Here is a 21,049-nt window from a genome sequence, read left to right as displayed (position 1 = left end):
TTTCTCACTATGTCGCCGTCGGGATTATAATAATTTCGAGCGTGTTGTTGCTGTGTGTGGGAGACCGTTGACACGAGGCCCCGATAAGTTGCCAACCGTAACGGAATTATCTCACACTCCCATTTTTTTTTAAATAAATTTGTTTTTCTTTTTCTCGGTCAACGGGATTTTTTCATTACGGACGATTTCTAGGCCCAGATAACATTTTTTTACATAATCACATTGTCTAATAAAATGGCGGGGAAATTGAATTGGCGGGTAAAATATATTTACGTGATGTGACGCTGTCGTTCCGCTTCGATTTGGTGACGCAATCGCAGTTTGGCCCGTTCGCACTCGGCGACCGAGGCTTCCAGCTGCTCGCACAGTCTCAATCGGGATTCGGTGGCCTGGCGTAGCAAACGGTTCTGCTTGCTCAAATACTATAGTGACGAAAAACAAAAAGATAAAATTTAAAACAAAATTTAATACAAAAGAAAATAGAGTTGATTCATTCATTTTCAGCTTGGCTGTTTTGGGGTTTGTTTGTTATTTGTGGTTGGTTGCATTGATTATGTCATTCAGCCGCAGGCAGGGTGGCCTACAGTCACAAATTTGACACTTTGTTGATCGACAGATTGACGTCCATCATAGGGAAAGAATAAGGGGAAATTCTTGGGAAGTTATGACTCTCTGGGCTATTAAAAATAACAACAACATTCCAGCGACCAAGCGGACCGGGAAAAAAGGTGACGGTTCCTTATGTTATGTTATTTTCAGCCCTTTTTTTGGGGGGGGTATTATAAAGACTCTTTCATTATTCTAACGGGGTGGTGTGTGCTATACAGAAGAGCGGCTGGTTTGTTCCGTTACGTCGAACTGCCAAAGAAAAAGAAAAAGGATTTTTATCTTTTTTTTCACCCACGATTTGTCTCTTCTTCTATTTTTTGACCACCAACTTGTACAATCCCACCAACAACGTTTCCCCCCCGTTTTTCTGCATCATTTATCACACTGCACCGGATGATCTAATACACGAAAATTCACGATTTTCTTTTTTTAGTTTTTCCCGAGATGGCGACGACAACTTCCGTCGTCACGTGACTGATGTTATCAGAATTATTTCCCTCGCCTTTTTAAAAATGTTGATGGGCCGTTTCCTGCCGAGTCGTTTTGCTCTGGTCTATTTATTTGAATATATATTTTGGCGCGGGACTTACGTTAAAACATTTTTATGACCAACTTTGAAGATATTTTTGTTTGGCGCGGCCGTCGTAAATTTTGTAAAAAAGAATTTCGTTAACTTTTTTACGAGAATAAAAATTTCTTTTTAAAAAAAATGGCGACCTCCCGGCTGAACAAAAAACAAACGGAACAAACTTGGAAAAGCGGAAGGGCGCGCGGGAAACGCGAAAGGGGCGCAACGGTTAATGGCGTCTAGAAATATTTTTCTTAATTCTCGTGATGTTACATATGTTTAATTTTCATTACCTCCATTTCTTGCGTTTGGTCGTCGATGACGGCCTGTTGCTGACGGACAGTCGATTCCAGTTCGCGGTTGCGCTCCAGTAGCGTCCGTCCAAGTTCCGCTGCCGCTTCCACATCTGTTTTTATTTCAAAAAACAATTTTAAATGATTAACAAATCAACGTCAAATCAATCTAATGAAATAACAACGAATGCGGGGGGAGTAATTGAAAAACCTTGAGGGCCTTTGAGACATTCGATTTCAACCGAATAATCCCAGTACTCCATCGAATTCTGTCCGGAATCGTAATACAAACGATTAGGTAAATGATTGGGTTGTTGTTGCTGATTGGCGGTCGATTTGTTCACCTCATCCCGCGACATTGAAAAACGTTAACAAACCGGATCTTTCTCTCTCTCGAAATTCAACTCAAAAACGGACACGCACTGAAAATCGACCAAATCACCAGTCACTTTTTTCGGGATAAAATAAAATAAAAACTTCACGAAAATGGTTGTAGGGGAGATATAGAAAACACGCAAAACAATCAACGAGTTAAGCCGAGAGTGACTTAATTTTATTAACTGACGTGTACACACACACACACAGAGCACGGCCGGCCGCACGCAGTGACGTCAAGTCAATGCCACAACTGGTGGATCCGCTCTCAACCGAGTTCCGACCGAGTTTTCTCTCTACTGAACGAGCAGAGCTCTCGGGAGTTTGTTGTTTCTGTTGCCGGTGCTGTTTCTTTTTTTCGTTCGTTCGAAATGGTCGCAGCGGTGGCGCCACTCGACAGTTTTCCCAAGCCTTTTTTGTTTTAAATTTTATTTCGGTTCCCAAGTGGCGACAGAAAAACAACTTTGATGGTGGTCCCGCGTGAAGTCAAAAAAATTTATAATTTACTCATCCAGATTCATAAGTCCCGCCCATTTTAAACGCTTTTGCTGATTTTACGCATTACAGGGTTTTTCAATCTTATAAAGAAAAAAAGAATCGTGACTGTGATATTCCAAATGAAAAAGTTTGAACGTTGAAAAAAGAATTCAGGTTGCAGTGAAAGTTTTGTTATCTCGTTCGGGGGATTTTTTTTCTTTCACGTCACGATTGACTGATCGTTTCTTCCCCCCACCGTCTTAAATAAATAAATACAACCCAATTCTTTATTTAGTTCTTATTTTTAAATAAAAATAAAACTTAAAAATAAATGGAGTTGATGTCGGGCGTGTCTCACCGTGAACGGAAGTCGGTCATTTCCGAGTCAAAATAATAAAAATAATAAAAATAATAATAAAAGAAGAAGAAAAGATTGAGAGTTGAGATAAACAAAATATTTTTACCCTGAGCAATCCAACACCAGTTCCACTCGTTTAGGAATTCTTCATGGCTCAGTCCGGTTTGTTTGCTCTCGGCTACACTGACGGCGGCGGTCAAAGTGGCACTCGTTTCGGCTAAATTGAACGCCATCCACACGAACCAAACAATTTCCTTCTTCTTCTTCTTCTGCTTCTATTGGGGGCGACTGTTTGATTTATTCAAAGTCAATGTATCCGCGGGTTGCTGGACAGTATCGGTAAGACCTTCGATTGTTGTCCACTGGCAATCTAACCGGCACGAACGCGGTGACTTTCAAGGCCGCTATCAAATTAAAGCTACTGGGCGCATCTTTTTCTTTATTACACAACAATCCAGGATGACGCCAGCTGTGTGTGTTCTTGAGATGTCAGCCGAGTCGTGACGGAGGGAATGGACACCACACACACAAAAAACAAACGAACGTTGCGACTAGACCGGGAACTGGTAGCCGAATGACGTTGTTGGTAACCTTTACACCAAGTGTTAGGGTCCTCCAGAGGCTATAGATATGTACACAAGAGACGGCGACCTTTCACCTGTTTGCATGGCTTGTTGGACCTCTCTAAATGCCTAACGGTTTCTCCATCCAGCGGAAAGGGCATCCATTGTCGGAGGCAACAAGACGTGTCAAACGCCATGCGGTTCAGACATCCGGGCGTCCGACACACACAAACACAAAAGAAAAAAGGCCAACGACGTCTACATGATTGTCAACTTTGTTCCAGTCGACATAATAATTTATTATTATATCTGGCAGACGAATTTTTCCAAAAAAGGAAGTTTTATAAAAAAACCGGTTTTGTTTGAAATGATTTCAACAGTTTTCCACTCGGTCGAATTCAATGGCGACACTCGTATACTTTTCACGAAAAATCGACACCTGGAAACAACGTTTTCCTTTTAACCGATTTGCTCACAGGAGAAGAAGAAAAACCCCCGGTGATGCTAATAACACACACCAGTGAAAGTATACGAAATTCACTTGTTGACAAAACCACACCGAAACTAATAATTCACTTGGTTCTTGACTTTCATTTTTTCGGCGAAAATAAACTCTCGATCGCGAAAAAGTGACGTCACACGTCGATGACTCACTCACCACCACTACCTTCAAAAAACCAAAAAATTTGTAATGGGAGAATGACGAACGTACACAACCGATCGGTTGATCAGATCAACGGCGACTGAGAAAATTCTTAGGGCCGATCGTTTTCTTCCTCCTCTCCCCTGCGGAGCCAGAAACAAAATGGTGGCCGGGATAAGATCTCTCGAGGCGATCGGCTAGCAGCAGCAGCCAGCACGTGCGTTTATTCTTTCGTTGGAAATAATACGTGGAAAAGAGTATGTCTAATAATCAAATAGGGACCCGCCCCTATTTTCTGCAACGCCCTCGACTGGTTTTTCACGTTAGACTCTCAATCGGGACGAACAGACGAACCAAATAGATATGTACTAACTAAACTTGTACCGAAAAAGGGAAAACAGCTGATGATGCCAAGGCCATTGTTCTCTCACCATGGATGAGCGTTCAGGTCATAGCTCTCTCTTTTTTTTTCAAACTTATATTTACACGCGTGCAGAGCATTTCAACAACCAAAAAACACTTTGGCGTGTGTGTGTAAATATCAGTGACACTCGAGAGTCTCTCACCTTCTTACGGCTGTTATTGTTCGTCACACCACGTGGAACTTGACGCTCTGTTTAGTTGTTTAAATAAAAAAAAGTTTGATGCAAATAAAAAAAGGGGTTGAGTGATTTGCATACACAAGGAGAAAGAAAAAGAATTTCGTGAATTTTCTTATCAAAAAGACTTTCTCGTGTAGTTTTTTTTTAAATTTTCTAAAAATAAGAAGAATCGGACGTGATCATCATCCGCTTTTTCTTGATTGAAAGTAAAACCAGCTGGTTTGATGATGACTAGTCGACCGGTCAGTATGCGAATCACGATGAAAGAAAAAGGGAAAAGAGAACAAAAAGAAAAAAAAGAACATCATTTGATTATGATTACGCAATAAGGGGAGACGAATTAACTTTCACCTCGTGAAGCGGAACGCCGGACGCCATCAGTCTTGGAGAAAATCATCTTCTCGAATAATTTGATTATTTCTTCTTTCTTCAACGTGTACATCGATCTCGATAGAAAGTTGCTGATAACAAATTCTCTGTACATTGCCGCCAGCCCCACCTCCTCCGTGAAAAAATACCTGGAATTCTGGAACGACTTGATTTTCTTTTAAAAATAAAAAATAAATAAATAAAAAGAATTAAACCAGAAAGTTGACAATTTGATTCACAGTTTTTTTTTTTTTTTTTCCAGGTGTTACAAGAGAAACAAGAGAATCACCTGCAGATGTAACACAGTGCCCTGATTACACGGTGGTGATGAATAATAGACAATGGGGTTATCTCTGAGCTCTAATGACTTAAACAGAACTTGGTAGAAGGTGTATATAGTATAGGCTACGTTATTGTTGATGATTAGGGTGTCATTAGCGGGAGCCAACAGCTGGGAGGATACGGTCGTTGAGATTGCGGTGTAGAGTTCGTTCCCGGTTCTTTTTATTTAACCAAAATTCGATGGGATTTCTTTCTCTCTAAAGAAGAAAATAAAGCGCTGAATGTTCAATTGCTTGTAACAGTTTCTATTGCTCTTGTGGCGTCATCTAAGGATAAATGGCTTATCTCTCTAAGGGGGGAGGGAGGGAGAGAGAGAGAAAATTCCTTTTTTGAAAGATTCGTGAGCGTGACGTGTTTTTGTCGTGGCACTCGTCTTTTCTTTCTCTTGGGGTTGGCAATTTCCGCTCGGTTATGATTCATTAACCTCGTCACCTCTTCTTATATTTCCAAGAGAATCATTTGCAATTTATTCACAGCTCAGTTTCTCTTTTTTTTTTACTCGACTTGACTTGACGGGAGCTGTGCACGCCGACAAGATTTATGTATTATACTATCAAATTTTGAATTTGCCGCGCTCGTTTTCAAAAACATTTCGACAGGTAATTGAAATAAGGTATACACCGGTGGTGTACGTACAGTGCGGGTTATTTTTTTTCTTTCCCGCGTGTTATTTTAAAAAATCGTGAGACACGACAGATATTATAAAAAAAGTTGGGTTTCATTTCCCATATGATTTTTTTTTTGTTTAAATTTATTCACTCGCTTTCACCGACAGCACGTACTTATATAATATTTCACTACGTGCAGAGACTGATGGAGAGTCACGGCTCCGTGATTTCTTTTTAAAAAACAAAAAAACTTAAAAAGAAAACACGACCGTTAAGAAGAGATGAACTTTTGAGATAAATCTTCTGACCTCTCTCAGCTTCATCTTGTTTTTTTTTGAAAATTTTAAAAGCTGCAGTTATTTTTTCGCATGAAGCGTTCAAACAAGTTTGTTTTCTGGTTAAATATACGGTTCTTTGGACGTGCAGATAACTGGGTTGAGCGATTAATAATGACCGGCTATCAACCTTTGGATATCAGCCTGGCGATCTTCTTGTTATTCTGCATGTTGCGTTTGCCAAACGAACGCAGTGTCTACATACTAGACTAATTATATAACGTTTTGTTGAATAAACCGGAATAAACCTGTTGCGATTGGTAACGCGGAATTGTACGAGGAAGAATGTTGGTATAAGTCGACGCGAAATTCGGTCAACTGCAAGTTTTGTTTGAATCGAATTCGGTTGAACGGTTCACGAGGAATTTAACTGCTAAATAATTCAAATCAAAATAGGAAAAAATTTAAAAGTTGGATTTGGGATTTCAGTGCGTAAATTAATTACGCTGTTTATGCGCTTGCACATCACGCTAGAGGACAGCAGCCCATGTCGGATCACAGGAATGATTGAAGACTCACGCTACGTTTCGTGATCGTTTAAGCAAAACCCAAAGCCAAAGGCAAAGTATTTAAAAAAAATGAATAACGTGATCACTGCGCCGCCTGCATTCAACTTTTAGTACCACGGTACATTAACGAAAGTTTAGGCAGTAGATGGCGTTCAGTTGCGTTCACGTGCGTGAAAGAAAAAAAACCGTCATTGCCTGATCATTAACCAGTTGAAAAGTGAAACAAATTCGACGTGCAGTTGGCAAGACTTTGAAGATTTCAATTAGGATTCTACATAGATTCAGTTTCGAGAAAACACGACGGATTAATCATCAAGGTTAGAACAAAATAACCCTTTTAAAGTTTAATCTTTAATACCCCAACTATGACTTTGGCCAAGACAAAATTCCAATGGTCTGGGACATGTATTTTGAGAGTGTGAAATTCTATTTCCCCATCATTACTACTATATCGTTTTTAACTCTCTCTCATTTGTATAATGCACTGTAGTTGGAAATCCCTTGAAAATTTTTTAAGTCTATTCATAGTATAGTCCTCTTCATATAATCACGCTCACGTTGGCCGTCTCGGTATTTTTCCCGCCATTTTTTTTTGGCTGACCGGTGTTACGAAATCAAGTGACGCCTTATTGGGGCAGCAGGCTCGCTTTCCTTTTGAGCTATAGATAGCACCAAACGAAAATGAGTTTTCGTGTGCTTTACCTCTCTGTTAGTAATGGGTCTTTGCTCAACAAAGTCACACACCACATTAAAAAATATCACGTCAATGGTATCCACGATGTATATGCTTACTTATACTATACTACAGTATACTTAGCTATATAACGTCACAACATTGACTAATATGAAAAGGAAAACTGTTTGTTGATCAAAAGTTCTGATCCGATAGAAACTGTTGACGCGTTTTTGTCTTATTAGCCGGTTACAAATTCAAACTGAGAGAAGGAAGGAAACTGGAAAATTTTATTTTCCAGTATGAAATAACCAACATGAAATTATGGCGGTATCGATACCTGCAAGCGTATAACATAGATAACAAGAGAACGAAAAAAAAAATAAGGGAATCCCAAATGGAGTTATCCAGCTACTTCCATATATGCAAACCTCAATTCCATTGTGAATTGATACGTAAATATCAACGCCACTGGATGCCTTCAAGATTTTCTCAATGGCTAGTGGAAATGGTAATTTAATTGCGAGGTTTCAGTAGGAAAATGTAATATTTACGCATACAGCGATTTATGAACTTCAGGGTTGGAGCTATTATTTTACCATATTAAAAAAGTAATTTATCAATTTTATCGTGACTGACGGCACAAAATCCAGCACAGACAACAAAAGCAACAGAAATGCGTGCGCGCGATATATCCCACTATTTGAATCTATTGAGATGACTATTGAGATAAGTTTGTCTTCAAATGCATATTGTCGGTGAATCTTTAGAATTAGAATTTCCTATTTATCATCATGCGAGGGAAAGGTATAGTCGAACAACGAAGTACCCTTCAAAGAAAAACGACTCTTCCAACCAAAGTTGATATAAGCTATAGACAAGCAATTTCAAACAGCACACAGGATTTCTAAATCGAGGCTCATATAATCGATTATTCGAGAATTCATTTGTTATTTTTTCTTGCGTAATAAATTTCTCAAAGAGATGTGTAAGTGAATCTATTGTCAAATTCGATTGGAATTATTTATTGACCTTGGACATTGGTTCTATAAGAAGCAATCGTGTAAAACATGGGGGGGGGGGGTGAACAGAAAAAAAAAACGTATAGATTCATATATTCAATTAACGTGAACCGCACCATCTCGCGGTTCGCTCACCATCCAAAACCAAAGCTGACTGTCAATAACTTTCTCTTTTTAAAAAAGGTTTGTTTCCTTTGACAAGGGCTCCCTAATTATTGAACTGTTTCGTGTTTGTAGGCCAGTACATGAGCGCCCAACTCAGACATATATTTTTCTTCTACCTTCATGAATCGTCTGACTTTAGTCCCTAGTTTATTAATAGTTTAATAAACGCTGAATTTTTAGAAAGAAACGTCTAGATCACAGCAGTTTACACCGGTTTTCACGCGTATTCACGCATTTTAGCAGTTTTTTATTGTAGAGAAGTTCGGAGAGCGTTCGATATTTATATTATCATTATTATCGCTATGGCCTGCGGCAGGATGTCGCGGATAAGAAAAAGAGCCAAAATTCAATGTAGCGCTAAAAAGGCGATGTCTGAAACTGAAACCAGTACCAGTGTTTGCTCAACACCCGCCCAGAAAAGACGTTGCTGCTCATAACACAAGCGAAATTGGAATTCAAGTTTCAAAGTGCGTCTGTTTTGCAATTAAATCAGCAAACCGTCAAGACAATTTAACCCCTGCCCAAATTTGGTAAGTGAAATCTTTCAAGTTAATTTTCTTTCCCAAAATGAAGGTGAAACTATTACTACATGATTTATTTCGCTATTCTATTCTAGTAAAATCATTTCCCTGCTTCTTGCGGTAACATTCAAACATTTACTTCACTTAAAGGTTAAGTTTTGTTAGGGACTTTGGTTATGCAATAAGTCTCGTCTATTTCTTGTTGCCCACTCCCAAGGCCACTAGCCAGACTAGTCTAACCGAGTTGAGTTGAACGGCGCCCACTTCTTGCTATGTTGCTCTCGTCTGGAATATTCAAGAATAAGAAAATACCCTTTTAAGGATACCCTTTTAAGTCACCTTAAAAGAGAAACGACTCGTCCAACAAAAGTTGATATAAGCTAGACAAGCCATTTCAAGCAGCAGACAGGATTTCTAAATCGTGGCTTGTATAATCGATTATTCGACAATTCAAATTTAGATTTTTTGTTATTTATTTTTGCATAGTAAATTTCTCTAAGAGATATGTTAAGTGAATCTGTTGACGAATACGATTGGAATTGTACATTGACCATGGACATTCGTTCTATAAGAAACAGTCGCGTTCAAAAGGGAAAAAACAAACAGAAAAAAAAGAACTATTAAACTGTTGTACGCCAGTACATTCGCCCGACCCAAACATAGATTCTTCTTCTACCTTCATGGATCGTCCAGTCCCCAGTTTTATAAATAGACGTAGGGTTTTTATAACTAAACGTCAAGGCCACAGTTGTTTACCCGCATTTTTGCAGTTTCTATGGTAGAAGCGCGGAGAGAATTTTATGACTGGCGCCTGTGGCAGGATGTTGCAGATAAGAAAAAGAGCCAAGATTCAATGTGGCGCTTTTATAAAAAAGAAAGAAGAAACTGAAACCACCAGTGTTTACTCAACACCCACCCAGAAAAGACGTTGCTGCTCTTTACACAAGTGAAATTGGAATTTAAGTTTCAAAGTGCGTTTTTTTGCAATCGAATCAGCAAACCTTCACGACTCTTTAACTCCTGCCAAAATTCGGTAAAGTTCATTTTCTTTCCCAAAATAAAGTTGAAATTATTACATGCATTATTTAGTCTGTAGTCTGTAGTAAAAATCATTTTCTGCTTCGGTATATAACATTTAAACATTTACTTAACTCAAAGTTTTGGTTTAATTAGAGACTCAGGCTACTCAATAAGTTTCGTCTATTTCTCGTTCGACACTCCCAACGCCACAATCCGAATAGTGTAACAAAGTTTAACGACTCCAACTTTAGTTGCTTTATTGCTCTCGTCTGGAATTTTCAAGCGTTGAAAGCATTTCAACGAATAATATTAGCAGCTGCAGGGCTCCGATAACATCGTCTCGTTCTGATCGCCTGCGCAACCTTTTTTTTTTATTATTGATGTAAATAAAGCCATCAAAAGAAGGAGAGGAAAAAAGAACCTTTGATCTATAGTCGACAAAGTCCTGTCGCTGAAACTCTCCAACTCCAATCACGAAGCTATGGAAATCGGTTGATGGTAATATTAACAGCAAAATTTTTTATTTATTTTTTTTTACTTTGTTTTATCCATTTCAAAACGACGTCATTTACAGTTTAAATATTCCAACTAGTGTCGCATTGGGAGTTGGTTGGTCACAGCTATCAAACACTTTTTGCACTTACACGGTTTTAAAGATTGAAGCTCTAGTTAAGTAGTTAGTGATACATTTCGCTAATTTAAATGCTATTGAAATAATAACAACGACTAGCAATAGGATAACAAATTTTTGTTTTCATGTTCTCACTCTGACAGTCTCACTTGCCTTTACCAGTTGGAGGTATATTCTATTAGATAAACCACAATGGCTGCAGCAGATACAAGTCCTGGCATGACGCCATCAGACCGTTACACTGAACAACATGCCGCGGAAGAAATGAAAAAATGGGTTGTTAACGAACTGAATGCTGACGTCGAAACGAAATTTTACGAAGATGCCGTCAATCACATCGAGTCAATTGTAGGACGTCAAATCTCTTGTTTGGAAACCACTTGGGTTGAGAGGCAATACGTCAAAATTGTCTTGGAAATGTGGTTTCGCGCGTGTTTTGAAAAGGCTTTTACTGATCTGGAGAAATCGTTCGATTTCAACACCCAAACATCCGAGTTATTACAGCAGCTGAAACCCATCAATTCCTTCGAAGACATTCATCACAAATTAACAGCTGAATCAAAGCTGCGGGACTGGTGCAAGTCTCAATATCTCGAACTGATACTCGGTCAGCCGTCTCTGTTCAAAACGACTCCCCGTTTCGCCATCCTTGTTCCCAGTTATTTCCAACATTTTAAGTCGTCACTGACCAATCAAATATTATCCCGGTATCGAAAGGACCTCACTGACGACCAAATTGACAAATTGATCCGACAGATTGACGAGAAAGAGGCCCAACTTCATCGTTTGTCATGCCAACGGAGTCAACAGCGAGAAGAATTCAGACAATGTTACGTCAAGCCATCGGCATCAAGAACAACTAAGGTTCAAAATTCGCTCAGCTCTTTCACTGTGGGGCAAAGAGGGTGCCGACCAGCAGTGGACTTGCACTTCCAGCATCTTTCGTCTAAAATCACCTGTCTCGATCTCTTACCAACGGTTAACGGAAATGACAGCGCCCTGCACAGCATTTTGGGAAGAATGAATTCAGCCGGATTGTACGTATGTGCAGATACGAACAAGTTTCGGCAACAAATTGTCGATTTCTTTCACAACAAAGAAAACGAGGCCAATCAAATGATCGCCGTCAGGAATTTTGTGCTGCGACAAAATGATGGCAAAGCCTTTCCCTACGCCAGCGCCAGGAAGAAGGAATTCTTGACATGCAGACAACAGAATGACGATGAGAGCCAATTCGATTGGCTACAACCACCAGAACTATCAGAAGAATACGTCTGTTTCATACAGTCATCTTTAGGTGAATTGGACTTGCCCGAAGTGGAATTTCTAGCTGAAGTCCTCCACATAACAATTTACGTCTACGAAGACCAAAATGATTCGTCGTCATTCAAGCACAAAATAACTTTTAATCCTAACTCTTCTTTAAAACAAAATCACTTTGTCCTGTACAAAGGTGATGGTGAATGGCAACGACTAAAAGCCAATGACAGCCTCCACCAGTTTTGCAATCAATTACCAATGGACTTGTTACAGTCTGTCACGCAGCAAACCAATTCTTTTTCTACTTTGAATGGCCTGTTGACAAAATGGAACCATCACGATCTCATCGCATCTATTGACATGCTGAATCCAGAAGACGGTGTCACACCCGATAAATTGTCTCAACTTTTGTTGGAAAAGCATTTCGATCAATTACCAACAGCAGAAGGAGAGAAAAATGATGCGGCGATTCAAAGACAACTAGAGCAACTTGCACCTGATATTCGCTTATTAACTGAAAGGGTGTTGGAGTACAACAAAAGAAATGTTAGTCCCGTTTTCTACCTTTACATAGTTTCGAAATGTACTGATCCAAAAGACTGGAAATATGAATTCCTTTTGCTGGAAATGGAAGAGCGGCTGACGGAACTGCCGAAGAACAGAAGCGTTTGGAAGGAAGAAATACTGGCGAGTCTAAAAAATCTAGACGATCAAACAATGGCCCTAATACGAAACAGTCTCATCATGGCAACTGATTTCGGTGATTGCACTTTCAGCACGATGGAACAGATCTTGAAAATGTTACCGGTAAAATCCGAATCAGATGAAATAGGCTCAGAGAACGTCGATCAACTCCCGATTGAACTTCTGAGTCAACTTCCACTAAACGACTGGCTGTACGAGTTAAGAAGCAAAATATGGGAGAAAAAAGTAAATCAATTGAATGCAGGAGATCTATTACGTCATGGAGAATTGGAGACACTAATGAAAGAGGCCGTCTATTTGCTGCTGGAGTTGGAATACCAAAAAGGAGAAAAGATTTACGACACCGAACTTGTAGACATCAAGGAGCTACCCGAGTTAGTAGATAAACTGAGAAAGACTCTCTATCCGTGCACGAATTCGACAGAATCAATGAAAGAGAGAAACTGGGAAACGATAATGTCCATAGTAGAAGAAGAAGAGCAGAGAAAACCAGTAGAAGAGAGATTTGATCAACAATTTTCTAATATCTTTCATAAAATCAAAAACAACATGATACATTTGGAACAACGAAACTTAAAACAAAAACAAAAAAACGAAAAAACAAAAAAGAAAACCGGAGAACGATTAAATGAACTGATTAAAACACTTAAAGATAACATGAAAAAATTTTACTCTAGAAAATGGGACACAAGACAAATAGAAGTGGAGGGAAGCGAATCGTCGTTTTTGTTGGCCGAATATCTCCACGTCTACGACAGTGTCGTCGAACTCGTGATGGGGTTTACACTGCGCGACACACAGCGAGTGGCCATCATGTTTTTGCTCAAAGAATTTCAGACTGAGAACAATATCCTCGTCCAGGTATCGACTGGCGAAGGAAAGTCGTTGATCGTCGCGGGCGTGGCCATTTTCTGCGCTCTTTCCGGACAGAAAGTTGACGTTGTCACGAGTAACGACGTGCTAGCCCTACGTGACTCCACCTTGTCTAAGGACGACGGTGGTCTGAGGGAACTCTACGAGTTTTTTAAAGTGGGAGTGGCCAATAACTGCAGCCAATCACAAGACGATCGCGTCAAGGCGTACAACGCGGACGTCGTCTACGGAGAACTGGCCAATTTCCAGCGTGACTACTTGTTGCACACCTTCTATGGTCTCAATATTCGCGGGGATCGTAAGCTGGATTTCATCATCGTTGACGAGTTAGACTGCATGTTGCTCGATCGCGGCAGCAACATCCTTTACCTCTCGCACGACATACCCGGAATGGAAATGCTCGAGTCTTTGTACGTGTTCATTTGGGAAAGAATTCAAACATCCGTCCAATTGGATGTCATCAAATCACAAGTCCTCTACGATCTCTACGGTGCGATCGGTAAGAAAGATTTGGAGACAATTCACGCCCCATTGAAAGATAAACCAACGGAACAGAATGAGCTGTGGCATTACCTCATTCAGGCCAGAATTATTGACCCATATGGACGTTTGCTGATTAAGAACGTGGAAGAAAACAAGATCGATTGTAAAGATAATCCAGTCCTAAATCCAAAATTGATCTTCTTCTTTCGCAAAGTCATCGAGCGCGAGCGTCACATCCGAATCCCCGAGCACCTGCTGGCCTTTGTCGATCGACATTTGGACACTTGGCTGGCCAACGCCTTACGGGCTTTGGAACTGAAACAAGACGAGGACTACGTCATCGATCAAGATCGAACAGACACAAGTCCGGATTTAAACCCCCAAGTGATTATCATCGATCCTGACACCGGAACGGACCAAACCACGTCCCAGTGGGATGGAGCCCTGCACCAATTCCTCCAGTTAAAGGAAGGCTGCAAATTAACGCCGCAGAGTCTAAAAGCTGTTTTCATTTCCAACGAGGTGTACATAAACAAATACGCAAGGTTAGCCGGTGTGTCAGGAACGCTGGGATCCCAAAAGGAGCGAAATTATATGATGAATTCCTACTATTGTGACTACGTTTCCATCCCAACGGCCTTTTCAAAACGCTTCCGTTTCAAAACGCCCAAGGTTTTAAAGACAAAGGAGAGTTGGCTGTCTTCCATCATCAATGAAATACGAGAGACGGTTCTTACTCCGAACGAGGAAGAGGCCCGTTCTATCGTCATATTTTGCCAAACCATCAAAGACGTCAACGTCATTCATAATCACCTGAAAATTAATCTCCCACAACTGATTGCAAACAAAAAGGTTCATCGTTATACCCGTGATTACGAGCAATTCACTTTTGAAGCCAAACAATTGGAAATCGGCCACGTCATCATCGCCACCAATTTGGCCGGAAGGGGAACGGACATCAAAATCAGCGACGAATTACTCAAAAATGGAGGTCTCCACATTTGCATGACCTACTTGCCGCTGAACGAAAGAATCTTCATGCAAGCAATGGGCCGTTCGGGAAGAAATGGAGCACCCGGCAGTGGAATTCTCATCCTCTTCCAATGCCATGACGGGATGAAAACAAAAGAAACACAAGAGCACAGTACAGACACTGAATTGTCTGTTGCAAAGTTTTTTAGCATGAAAGATGAGTGTCACCGAGAAGAATTGCAGAGAATCGCTCGACTGCAAGAAGATTGCAAGAGCACAAAAAATCAAATTAGATGTTTTGACATTTTCTCGAAAAAGTACGCCGATCTGAAGAATCAAATGAGAGACAAGGAAGATGTAGAGATCCGACTTATGTGTCACAGCGCACTGGACCAATGGGCCTTGTGGCTTGATGAAACGGATGATGTGAAAATGTTTAATCACACAGAATATCTCAAGGCCAGTTTAATAAACAAACTGCAACTTTCTGAATCCCCGAGCGACATTAGCTGGATGCTACCTGGCCGTTCTGTTGCTCTGGCCAAACATTTAGCACAAAAAAAGTGGGGAATAAATTTCGCCAAGGTTTTGCCACAAGTCATCACTGGACCAAACAAAAAAGCGGAAGCAAGGAAGAATTCCGCAAGCCTTTTAGAAAAACTAGTTCAATCAAGCGACGCCTTCTTCTATCCTGTCGCTCCCTATTATCTCGCATTTCTCACCATCAAAGAAAAGAAAGGGGAAAATAAGCAAACTTGTATTATAAAAAAGATGTTACGAAGCAGTGAAACGATTTTGAACGAGCACATTCGCATGCAAATGTCTTTTTATCGCAAAATCAACCAAAATCTCAGTCAAAGACATTCATTCTGCGTCACCAATGCCTACAATCAGCAAAAAGTCAACATCGCAAATCTCTTAGGCCATTATATCAATTCCATCAGGACCCTGCTGGGCAGTCATTACTGCTCCGCTTCCGATCTGGAACAAGCCGGAATCGATGGCCAAAAAGTGGACACATTGTTTGAACAACTGAAAACCGATTGCATCGTCCAGCCAAAGTTAAACGATGACGAAACTGTTCCGAATAAAAAAGCTGCTATCCAGCATGTAGCCATCATCCATAACGTTGACAAACCAACGTCGCTGGAAGAAAATCTGTCGTCTGTTTTTTATAAAGTATCCAATCCAACATGGGATGAAAAAAAGATTGAGAAGGAAATAAAAAAAGAAATTGAAATTTCCTGCACCAGAAAATCTTTTTGGAAGAACATGGTCAAAAAAAGAGTTTTGAAAGATGCAATCGATTTTGTCATCATGGACGAATCAGAGTGCGACATTGAACCTAAACTTGATCGAAAAGAGAAGTTGATAATCGACTTTACATCCAAAGATTACGTTTTCTTTATTAGCCCAATGCCTTACACAGCGGAAGAAATGAAAAAGAAAATTGTGTTTCGGGAAAAGTACGTCAAAGATATTCTAAAGGAAAATGACTATCGTCGCAGGAAGAAAACATTCGAGCTCAACAAAATGGGTCGCCTGAACCTAACCCAACTCAAAGAATTCAATGCAATAACAAAATGCCAGTACCAGTTAATGGAAGACGACTTGCGTGGCATCCATATCGATCCAGTTGAACGCAAAAATATTTTGGCTGAATTGGAAAATCAGAAAATAATCGATCGACAAGGATATCTCGCCCCAGACTACAACGGCCAGGAGTTCTGCTACCCACAATGTCCCGCTTATGAAGACGCAGTCATGGGTCTGTTGGGGAGGAATTTCGCAATCGAAATCGTCATACGGCAATGGCTTAAGTCGGAAGAAGATTCTGAATTACTCAAAGCTATCGAACTGCTACCACTGAATCCTCATCGAAACCTGTTGGCCGATTTGATGGCGGCTCACGTCATCGCCGGTGCTCGAGTGAGAGACGACGTTGATCTCAAACAAGCGATCGAAAAAATTACCGAAGACAAGGCGGAACGTGAATGCCTTATGAAGTATCTGAGAAGTCGCCAAGCTCTCTACGTTCCTACCAAATCCCCCGACGATTTCTCTCTCGACTTCATCGAACGTGAAATCCACACAAAGAAAGGCATGGACAATGTCTCGACTGAACTCTTCTTATTCGGTCTGGTAGGGTTCGACAATCACATCATCTACAAAAACAAATTGTCGTTTACGGCTTTCAGCCAGGCGTTGATCAGCATTGTAGTTGGAGGTGGTCTAATGGTTGGTGGATATCATCTCGACAAAGCATTAGGTCTAGGTGATGTACCGAGCCTGTGTGGCGTCAATTTTCTCGTTACGAAAGGTACAGCTTCTTTGTTCAATGGCATCGAGACTTTCTTGTTACGCAACAAATCGACGTGGTCCGACTACCGTCGTCAAAGTATCATGAATCTCGTGGGGAACCCAGCTCCCTTTGAAAAGATGAGCACTATTTGGAAATTATTAAAATCCAGAAAATCCATGAATCAAACGTCATCTCCTCCCAGAAGCTTTAACGAACAAAATACAATTCTGACAGAAAATCAGAATGTCAGAATCGTAGCAACAACTAAAAGTAAACTCAACCATCGTTACAGAAATCTTGTTGGCAATCTCATCGAGACAATTAATGAAACTGTCGACAGCAACACGACACAAATGAAGGAAACGCTCATTAAGGTTTGGCAGTCGCATAATCATGAAGATATCAAACGTTTGGTCAAAGAGAAAATGGAAAAACTCAAAACAGATTGGTTTGAAAAAGGTGAAAAATGGGTTTCCGAAGTGAAACAAGTCGTATTACGGGAAGCAACACTCGAACCAGACAAACAGAAGCCCACCATTCCTACTGAACATTTGGAAGACTTTACATTAAAAATTCGTATGGTCCACGTAACGGTGGAGTGCCTAAAGCAATTTCGATCGGAGTTGGAAATCGCAAATCTGCAGTTGCCATCTGCATCGACTACCGATCATTTTGCCGTCGAAATGGGGGAGCGTTTTTACAAGAAAGTTGTCGAAAACATGAAATCTGAATTGACCAGAAAAGCCGAGCAGATAATGGAATTATTTCCAACAGAATTAGACTTAAGTGAACATGAAATCCTCACACTGAAAGGCATGGACAACATCTCGGCCGACCTCGACATCTTCGGTCTGGTAGGGTTCGATCAACACATCATCTACGAAAACAAATGGTCGCCTAAGACTGTCAGCCAGCCGTTGGCCAGCATTGCTGTCGGAGGTGGTCTAATGGTTGGTGGATATCATCTCGACCAAGCACTAGGCGATCTAATAAGAATGCTCGATAATAGAAAAAATATGATATGCTCGGGAAATTTCGGTGCAGTTTTCCGTGGTTTCTTCAATGAAAAACAAGTTGCCATCAAGCGAGTTCCAACTGACAAAATCGAATTCCAGGAAAAGGAAGAAAAAATTCTTTGTAGATTCGATCATCCCAACGTCATCAAACTTTTGCAAGTCACGCAAAATGTCGATTTTCGGTCAGTTGGTTTGATTGTTCAAATGCAGATAGTTTACTAACGAATTTTTTAAAAACAGATTTTACGTCTTTGATTTGGCCGCTGGTACCGTCGATGACTTTTGCGACCGCATTTACAGAGGGAAAATGCCAAGTGACGACGAAGCCCTGAAGCAGATGGCCAGAGGTTTACTGTACATTCACGGCAAGCAATTCGCCCACCTGAACATCAAACCTTCCAGCGTTTTTATTTCAACGTCAGAGCCCGTTCGATTGATGATTGCAAAATTCGGCTCGTGTGAGGCTACGACTGACACAGGAACATTTTCGATTGGACATGACAACAAAGGCGGCGCTGCCGATTGGATGGCACCGGAAATTTTGGAATATTTCGATCATTTCGATGCTGATAGCGACGATGATGGGAAAAAGCCAGTCAACGTCTTTAGCATCGCGAGCGATACGTGGTCACTTGGATGCCTTTTCTTCTACTTTCTAACGAGAGGGATTCATCCTTATGGGGAAGAGGATGACACCATTCGATGGAACATTGTTGTGGAACAAAACCCTGTCGAGCTTGAAAGTAAGTTTTGAATAAAATATTTGACCTAGATCAAATAATAGAAAACCGTTTTCTTCCGTTAAAAGCCATGCAGGCGTCAAACCATGAGGAGAGTAAAGTTTACGAGTTGATTGGTGACATGATCGACACAGAACCGGAAAAACGAATTTCACTTGAAACTGTCGTTAAGGAACTAGAGACTTTGTTCCCCCCATTTGCAACGAGTCAAGAATACAGAAAACACGTCCAACCAACGCAAGATGGTAACGACGATTCGTCGCAGAAGTCAAGTAGTACAAGTCAAGACATTGAAAGAGGAAAAGTTTCCAAACCTACTGTATCTTGTGGAACTTCTTTTGAAAACATAGATGAGGTAAATTATTGTTCATGGATGACTTCAATTCAATTCTAGAATAAACAATCAAAAGGGTTTTATTTAACCATTTACAGGTGGTCGAAGGGAAAACCCCAGATGCGCACGATAAGGACGACGATAAAAACGACAAGACAAGACTTAAAAAAGAGGTGGAATGTTGCAATCATTGTGACAAAAAATTTAAACTAATAAATAAGACTATGGAAGAACTTAAAAAAAGTACAGGAAACGCCCAAGAAAAGTTAGGTAATCTGATCGAATCGGCTATCCGCTCTAATTTGCGATCAAACGAAAGAGGAGAAGCTCGCAACATTTCTTCATTACACCAACTAGTCAAATGCTACGGCGAAGCTCAAGATGAGGACTGGACGGAAACGAACACATTCCAAAGTTGTAAACGTGTCGTCGACCATCTCATAACCGAAAACACCGAGAAAGAATTTTTAAATTGGTATTATGAAGAAGCGAAGAATCATCTAAAAAATGAACCGGGACTGAACGAGCAAATAAAAAAATTATCTTTTCTCCATCAAGAGGGGGAAATGGAATATAGCGTTGTTAAATTCTATAAAGGCGGAGCGCTCCAAAACTACCTGTCAGTCCCGATCAGTAACTGGGACGATTATTATAAACCTTCCGGTCCAATTTTCCTTCTCGCATTGTATCAGAGCATTAAAGGTAAAACCGATTTGTTATCTTTCCCACCGCCCGGAGTTTTAACCATGGATGATCCAGTAAAGATTTCGCGTGCAAATTCCTCCGTACACATCGAAGTAGGCGAAATCAAATCGACCTACAAAGACGAAGTCATCAAGAAAGCCATGTTGCAATTGCGACGAAGCCTTCTCTGCTTCAAGTGGCTCGACGAATTGCTTTCAAAGCAAAACCCTTCTTACGGACTCATTGGAAATATTTTCATTAACGGCAACTGTTCAGCAACACAGAAGAAAAGTGTGACTGGAAAAAGAAAACTCACAGATTATTTGGAAGAAGAGGAAATATTAATCAAATACAAATACAAAATTTACAAATAATAAAATCAACAAGGGGTTGCCGACTCATTTTCCCCTGGTTCAGTCGATGGGAAATCGGAGAAAAATCGGGGAAATTTGGGAAACATTTTGGATAAAAATGAGGAAAATTGGGAAATATAAGGAGAAAATCGGGGAAATTTTTCTCTTGGTTCACTTGAAAAAAGAGTCGGCAACCCCTTATCAAACAATAATTTCAACACTCAATTTTGGAACCTGATAATACAATGCCTATAATACAATCGCATAGTAGTAGTTATTCCCTCTTGGTTTCCAAGAGGGTCCTGGATACAAATTAGATGCATAAAACTAATTATATAACGTTTTGTTATATATTAGTTACGCGGAATTGTACGAGGTAGAATTCGAAGGACACGAAATTCGGTCAACTTCATGTCTTGTTTTAATCGGATTCGGTTTAAACGTTCACAAGGATTTTAACTGCCAAATAGTTCAAATCAGAATAGGAAATAATTCAAGAAGTGGATTCGGCAATAATTTCAGTGCGTAAATTAATTACGCTGTTTATACACTGCATATCACGCTATAGAGGATAGCAGCCCATGTCGTTCGGATCACAGGAATGATTGAAGACTCACGCTACGTCTCGTGCTCGTTTAAGCAGC

At 40.3% G+C, this 21,049-nt stretch overlaps 2 protein-coding genes across 4 annotated transcripts in view; one reads left to right on the top strand and one right to left on the bottom strand.

Annotated features, from left to right (window-relative positions):
- LOC124204631 (cerebellar degeneration-related protein 2-like) overlaps positions 1 to 21,049 on the bottom strand; it is a 37,571-nt gene that overhangs the window by 2,612 nt on the left and 13,910 nt on the right. Inside the window, exons 1-3 of one of the 3 annotated variants that reach the window (XM_046601728.1) lie at positions 2,787 to 4,214; positions 1,471 to 1,583; positions 274 to 422 (exon numbers count right to left, since the gene is read on the bottom strand). In XM_046601728.1, the coding sequence (XP_046457684.1) occupies positions 274 to 422; positions 1,471 to 1,583; positions 2,787 to 2,913 (389 nt within the window). In that variant the 5' untranslated portion in view covers positions 2,914 to 4,214. Of the gene's footprint in view, positions 1 to 273; positions 423 to 1,470; positions 1,584 to 1,681; positions 2,729 to 2,786; positions 4,215 to 21,049 lie in introns of those variants that run through there. The other 2 variants (XM_046601727.1, XM_046601729.1) reach the window with 2 other exon arrangements.
- LOC124204625 lies at positions 8,890 to 20,646 on the top strand. The gene is made up of 4 exons (XM_046601718.1): positions 8,890 to 18,476; positions 18,535 to 19,037; positions 19,103 to 19,389; positions 19,467 to 20,646. Exons 1-4 carry the CDS (start codon positions 10,876 to 10,878, stop codon positions 20,424 to 20,426), a joined length of 9,351 nt encoding a protein of 3,116 aa, XP_046457674.1. The 5' UTR covers positions 8,890 to 10,875; the 3' UTR covers positions 20,427 to 20,646.

The sequence above is a fragment of the Daphnia pulex genome, chromosome 10 (genome assembly GCF_021134715.1).
Source record: "Daphnia pulex isolate KAP4 chromosome 10, ASM2113471v1".
Taxonomy (NCBI): domain Eukaryota; kingdom Metazoa; phylum Arthropoda; class Branchiopoda; order Diplostraca; family Daphniidae; genus Daphnia; species Daphnia pulex.
The sequence above is the reverse complement of the archived record's forward strand: the minus strand, read 5'-3'. Positions and strand labels throughout refer to the sequence as shown.

What these genes read in the sequence shown, in the direction of transcription:
- LOC124204625 (XM_046601718.1), top strand. Translation starts at nt 10,876, where the DNA reads ATGGCTGCAGCAGATACAAGTCCTGGCATGACGCCATCAGACCGTTAC. An exon ending in AAACCCTGTCGAGCTTGAAA is followed by an intron (nt 19,038 to 19,102) that starts GTAAGTTTTGAA and finishes TTCCGTTAAAAG; the next exon opens with CCATGCAGGCGTCAAACCAT. An exon ending in CTTTTGAAAACATAGATGAG is followed by an intron (nt 19,390 to 19,466) that starts GTAAATTATTGT and finishes AACCATTTACAG; the next exon opens with GTGGTCGAAGGGAAAACCCC.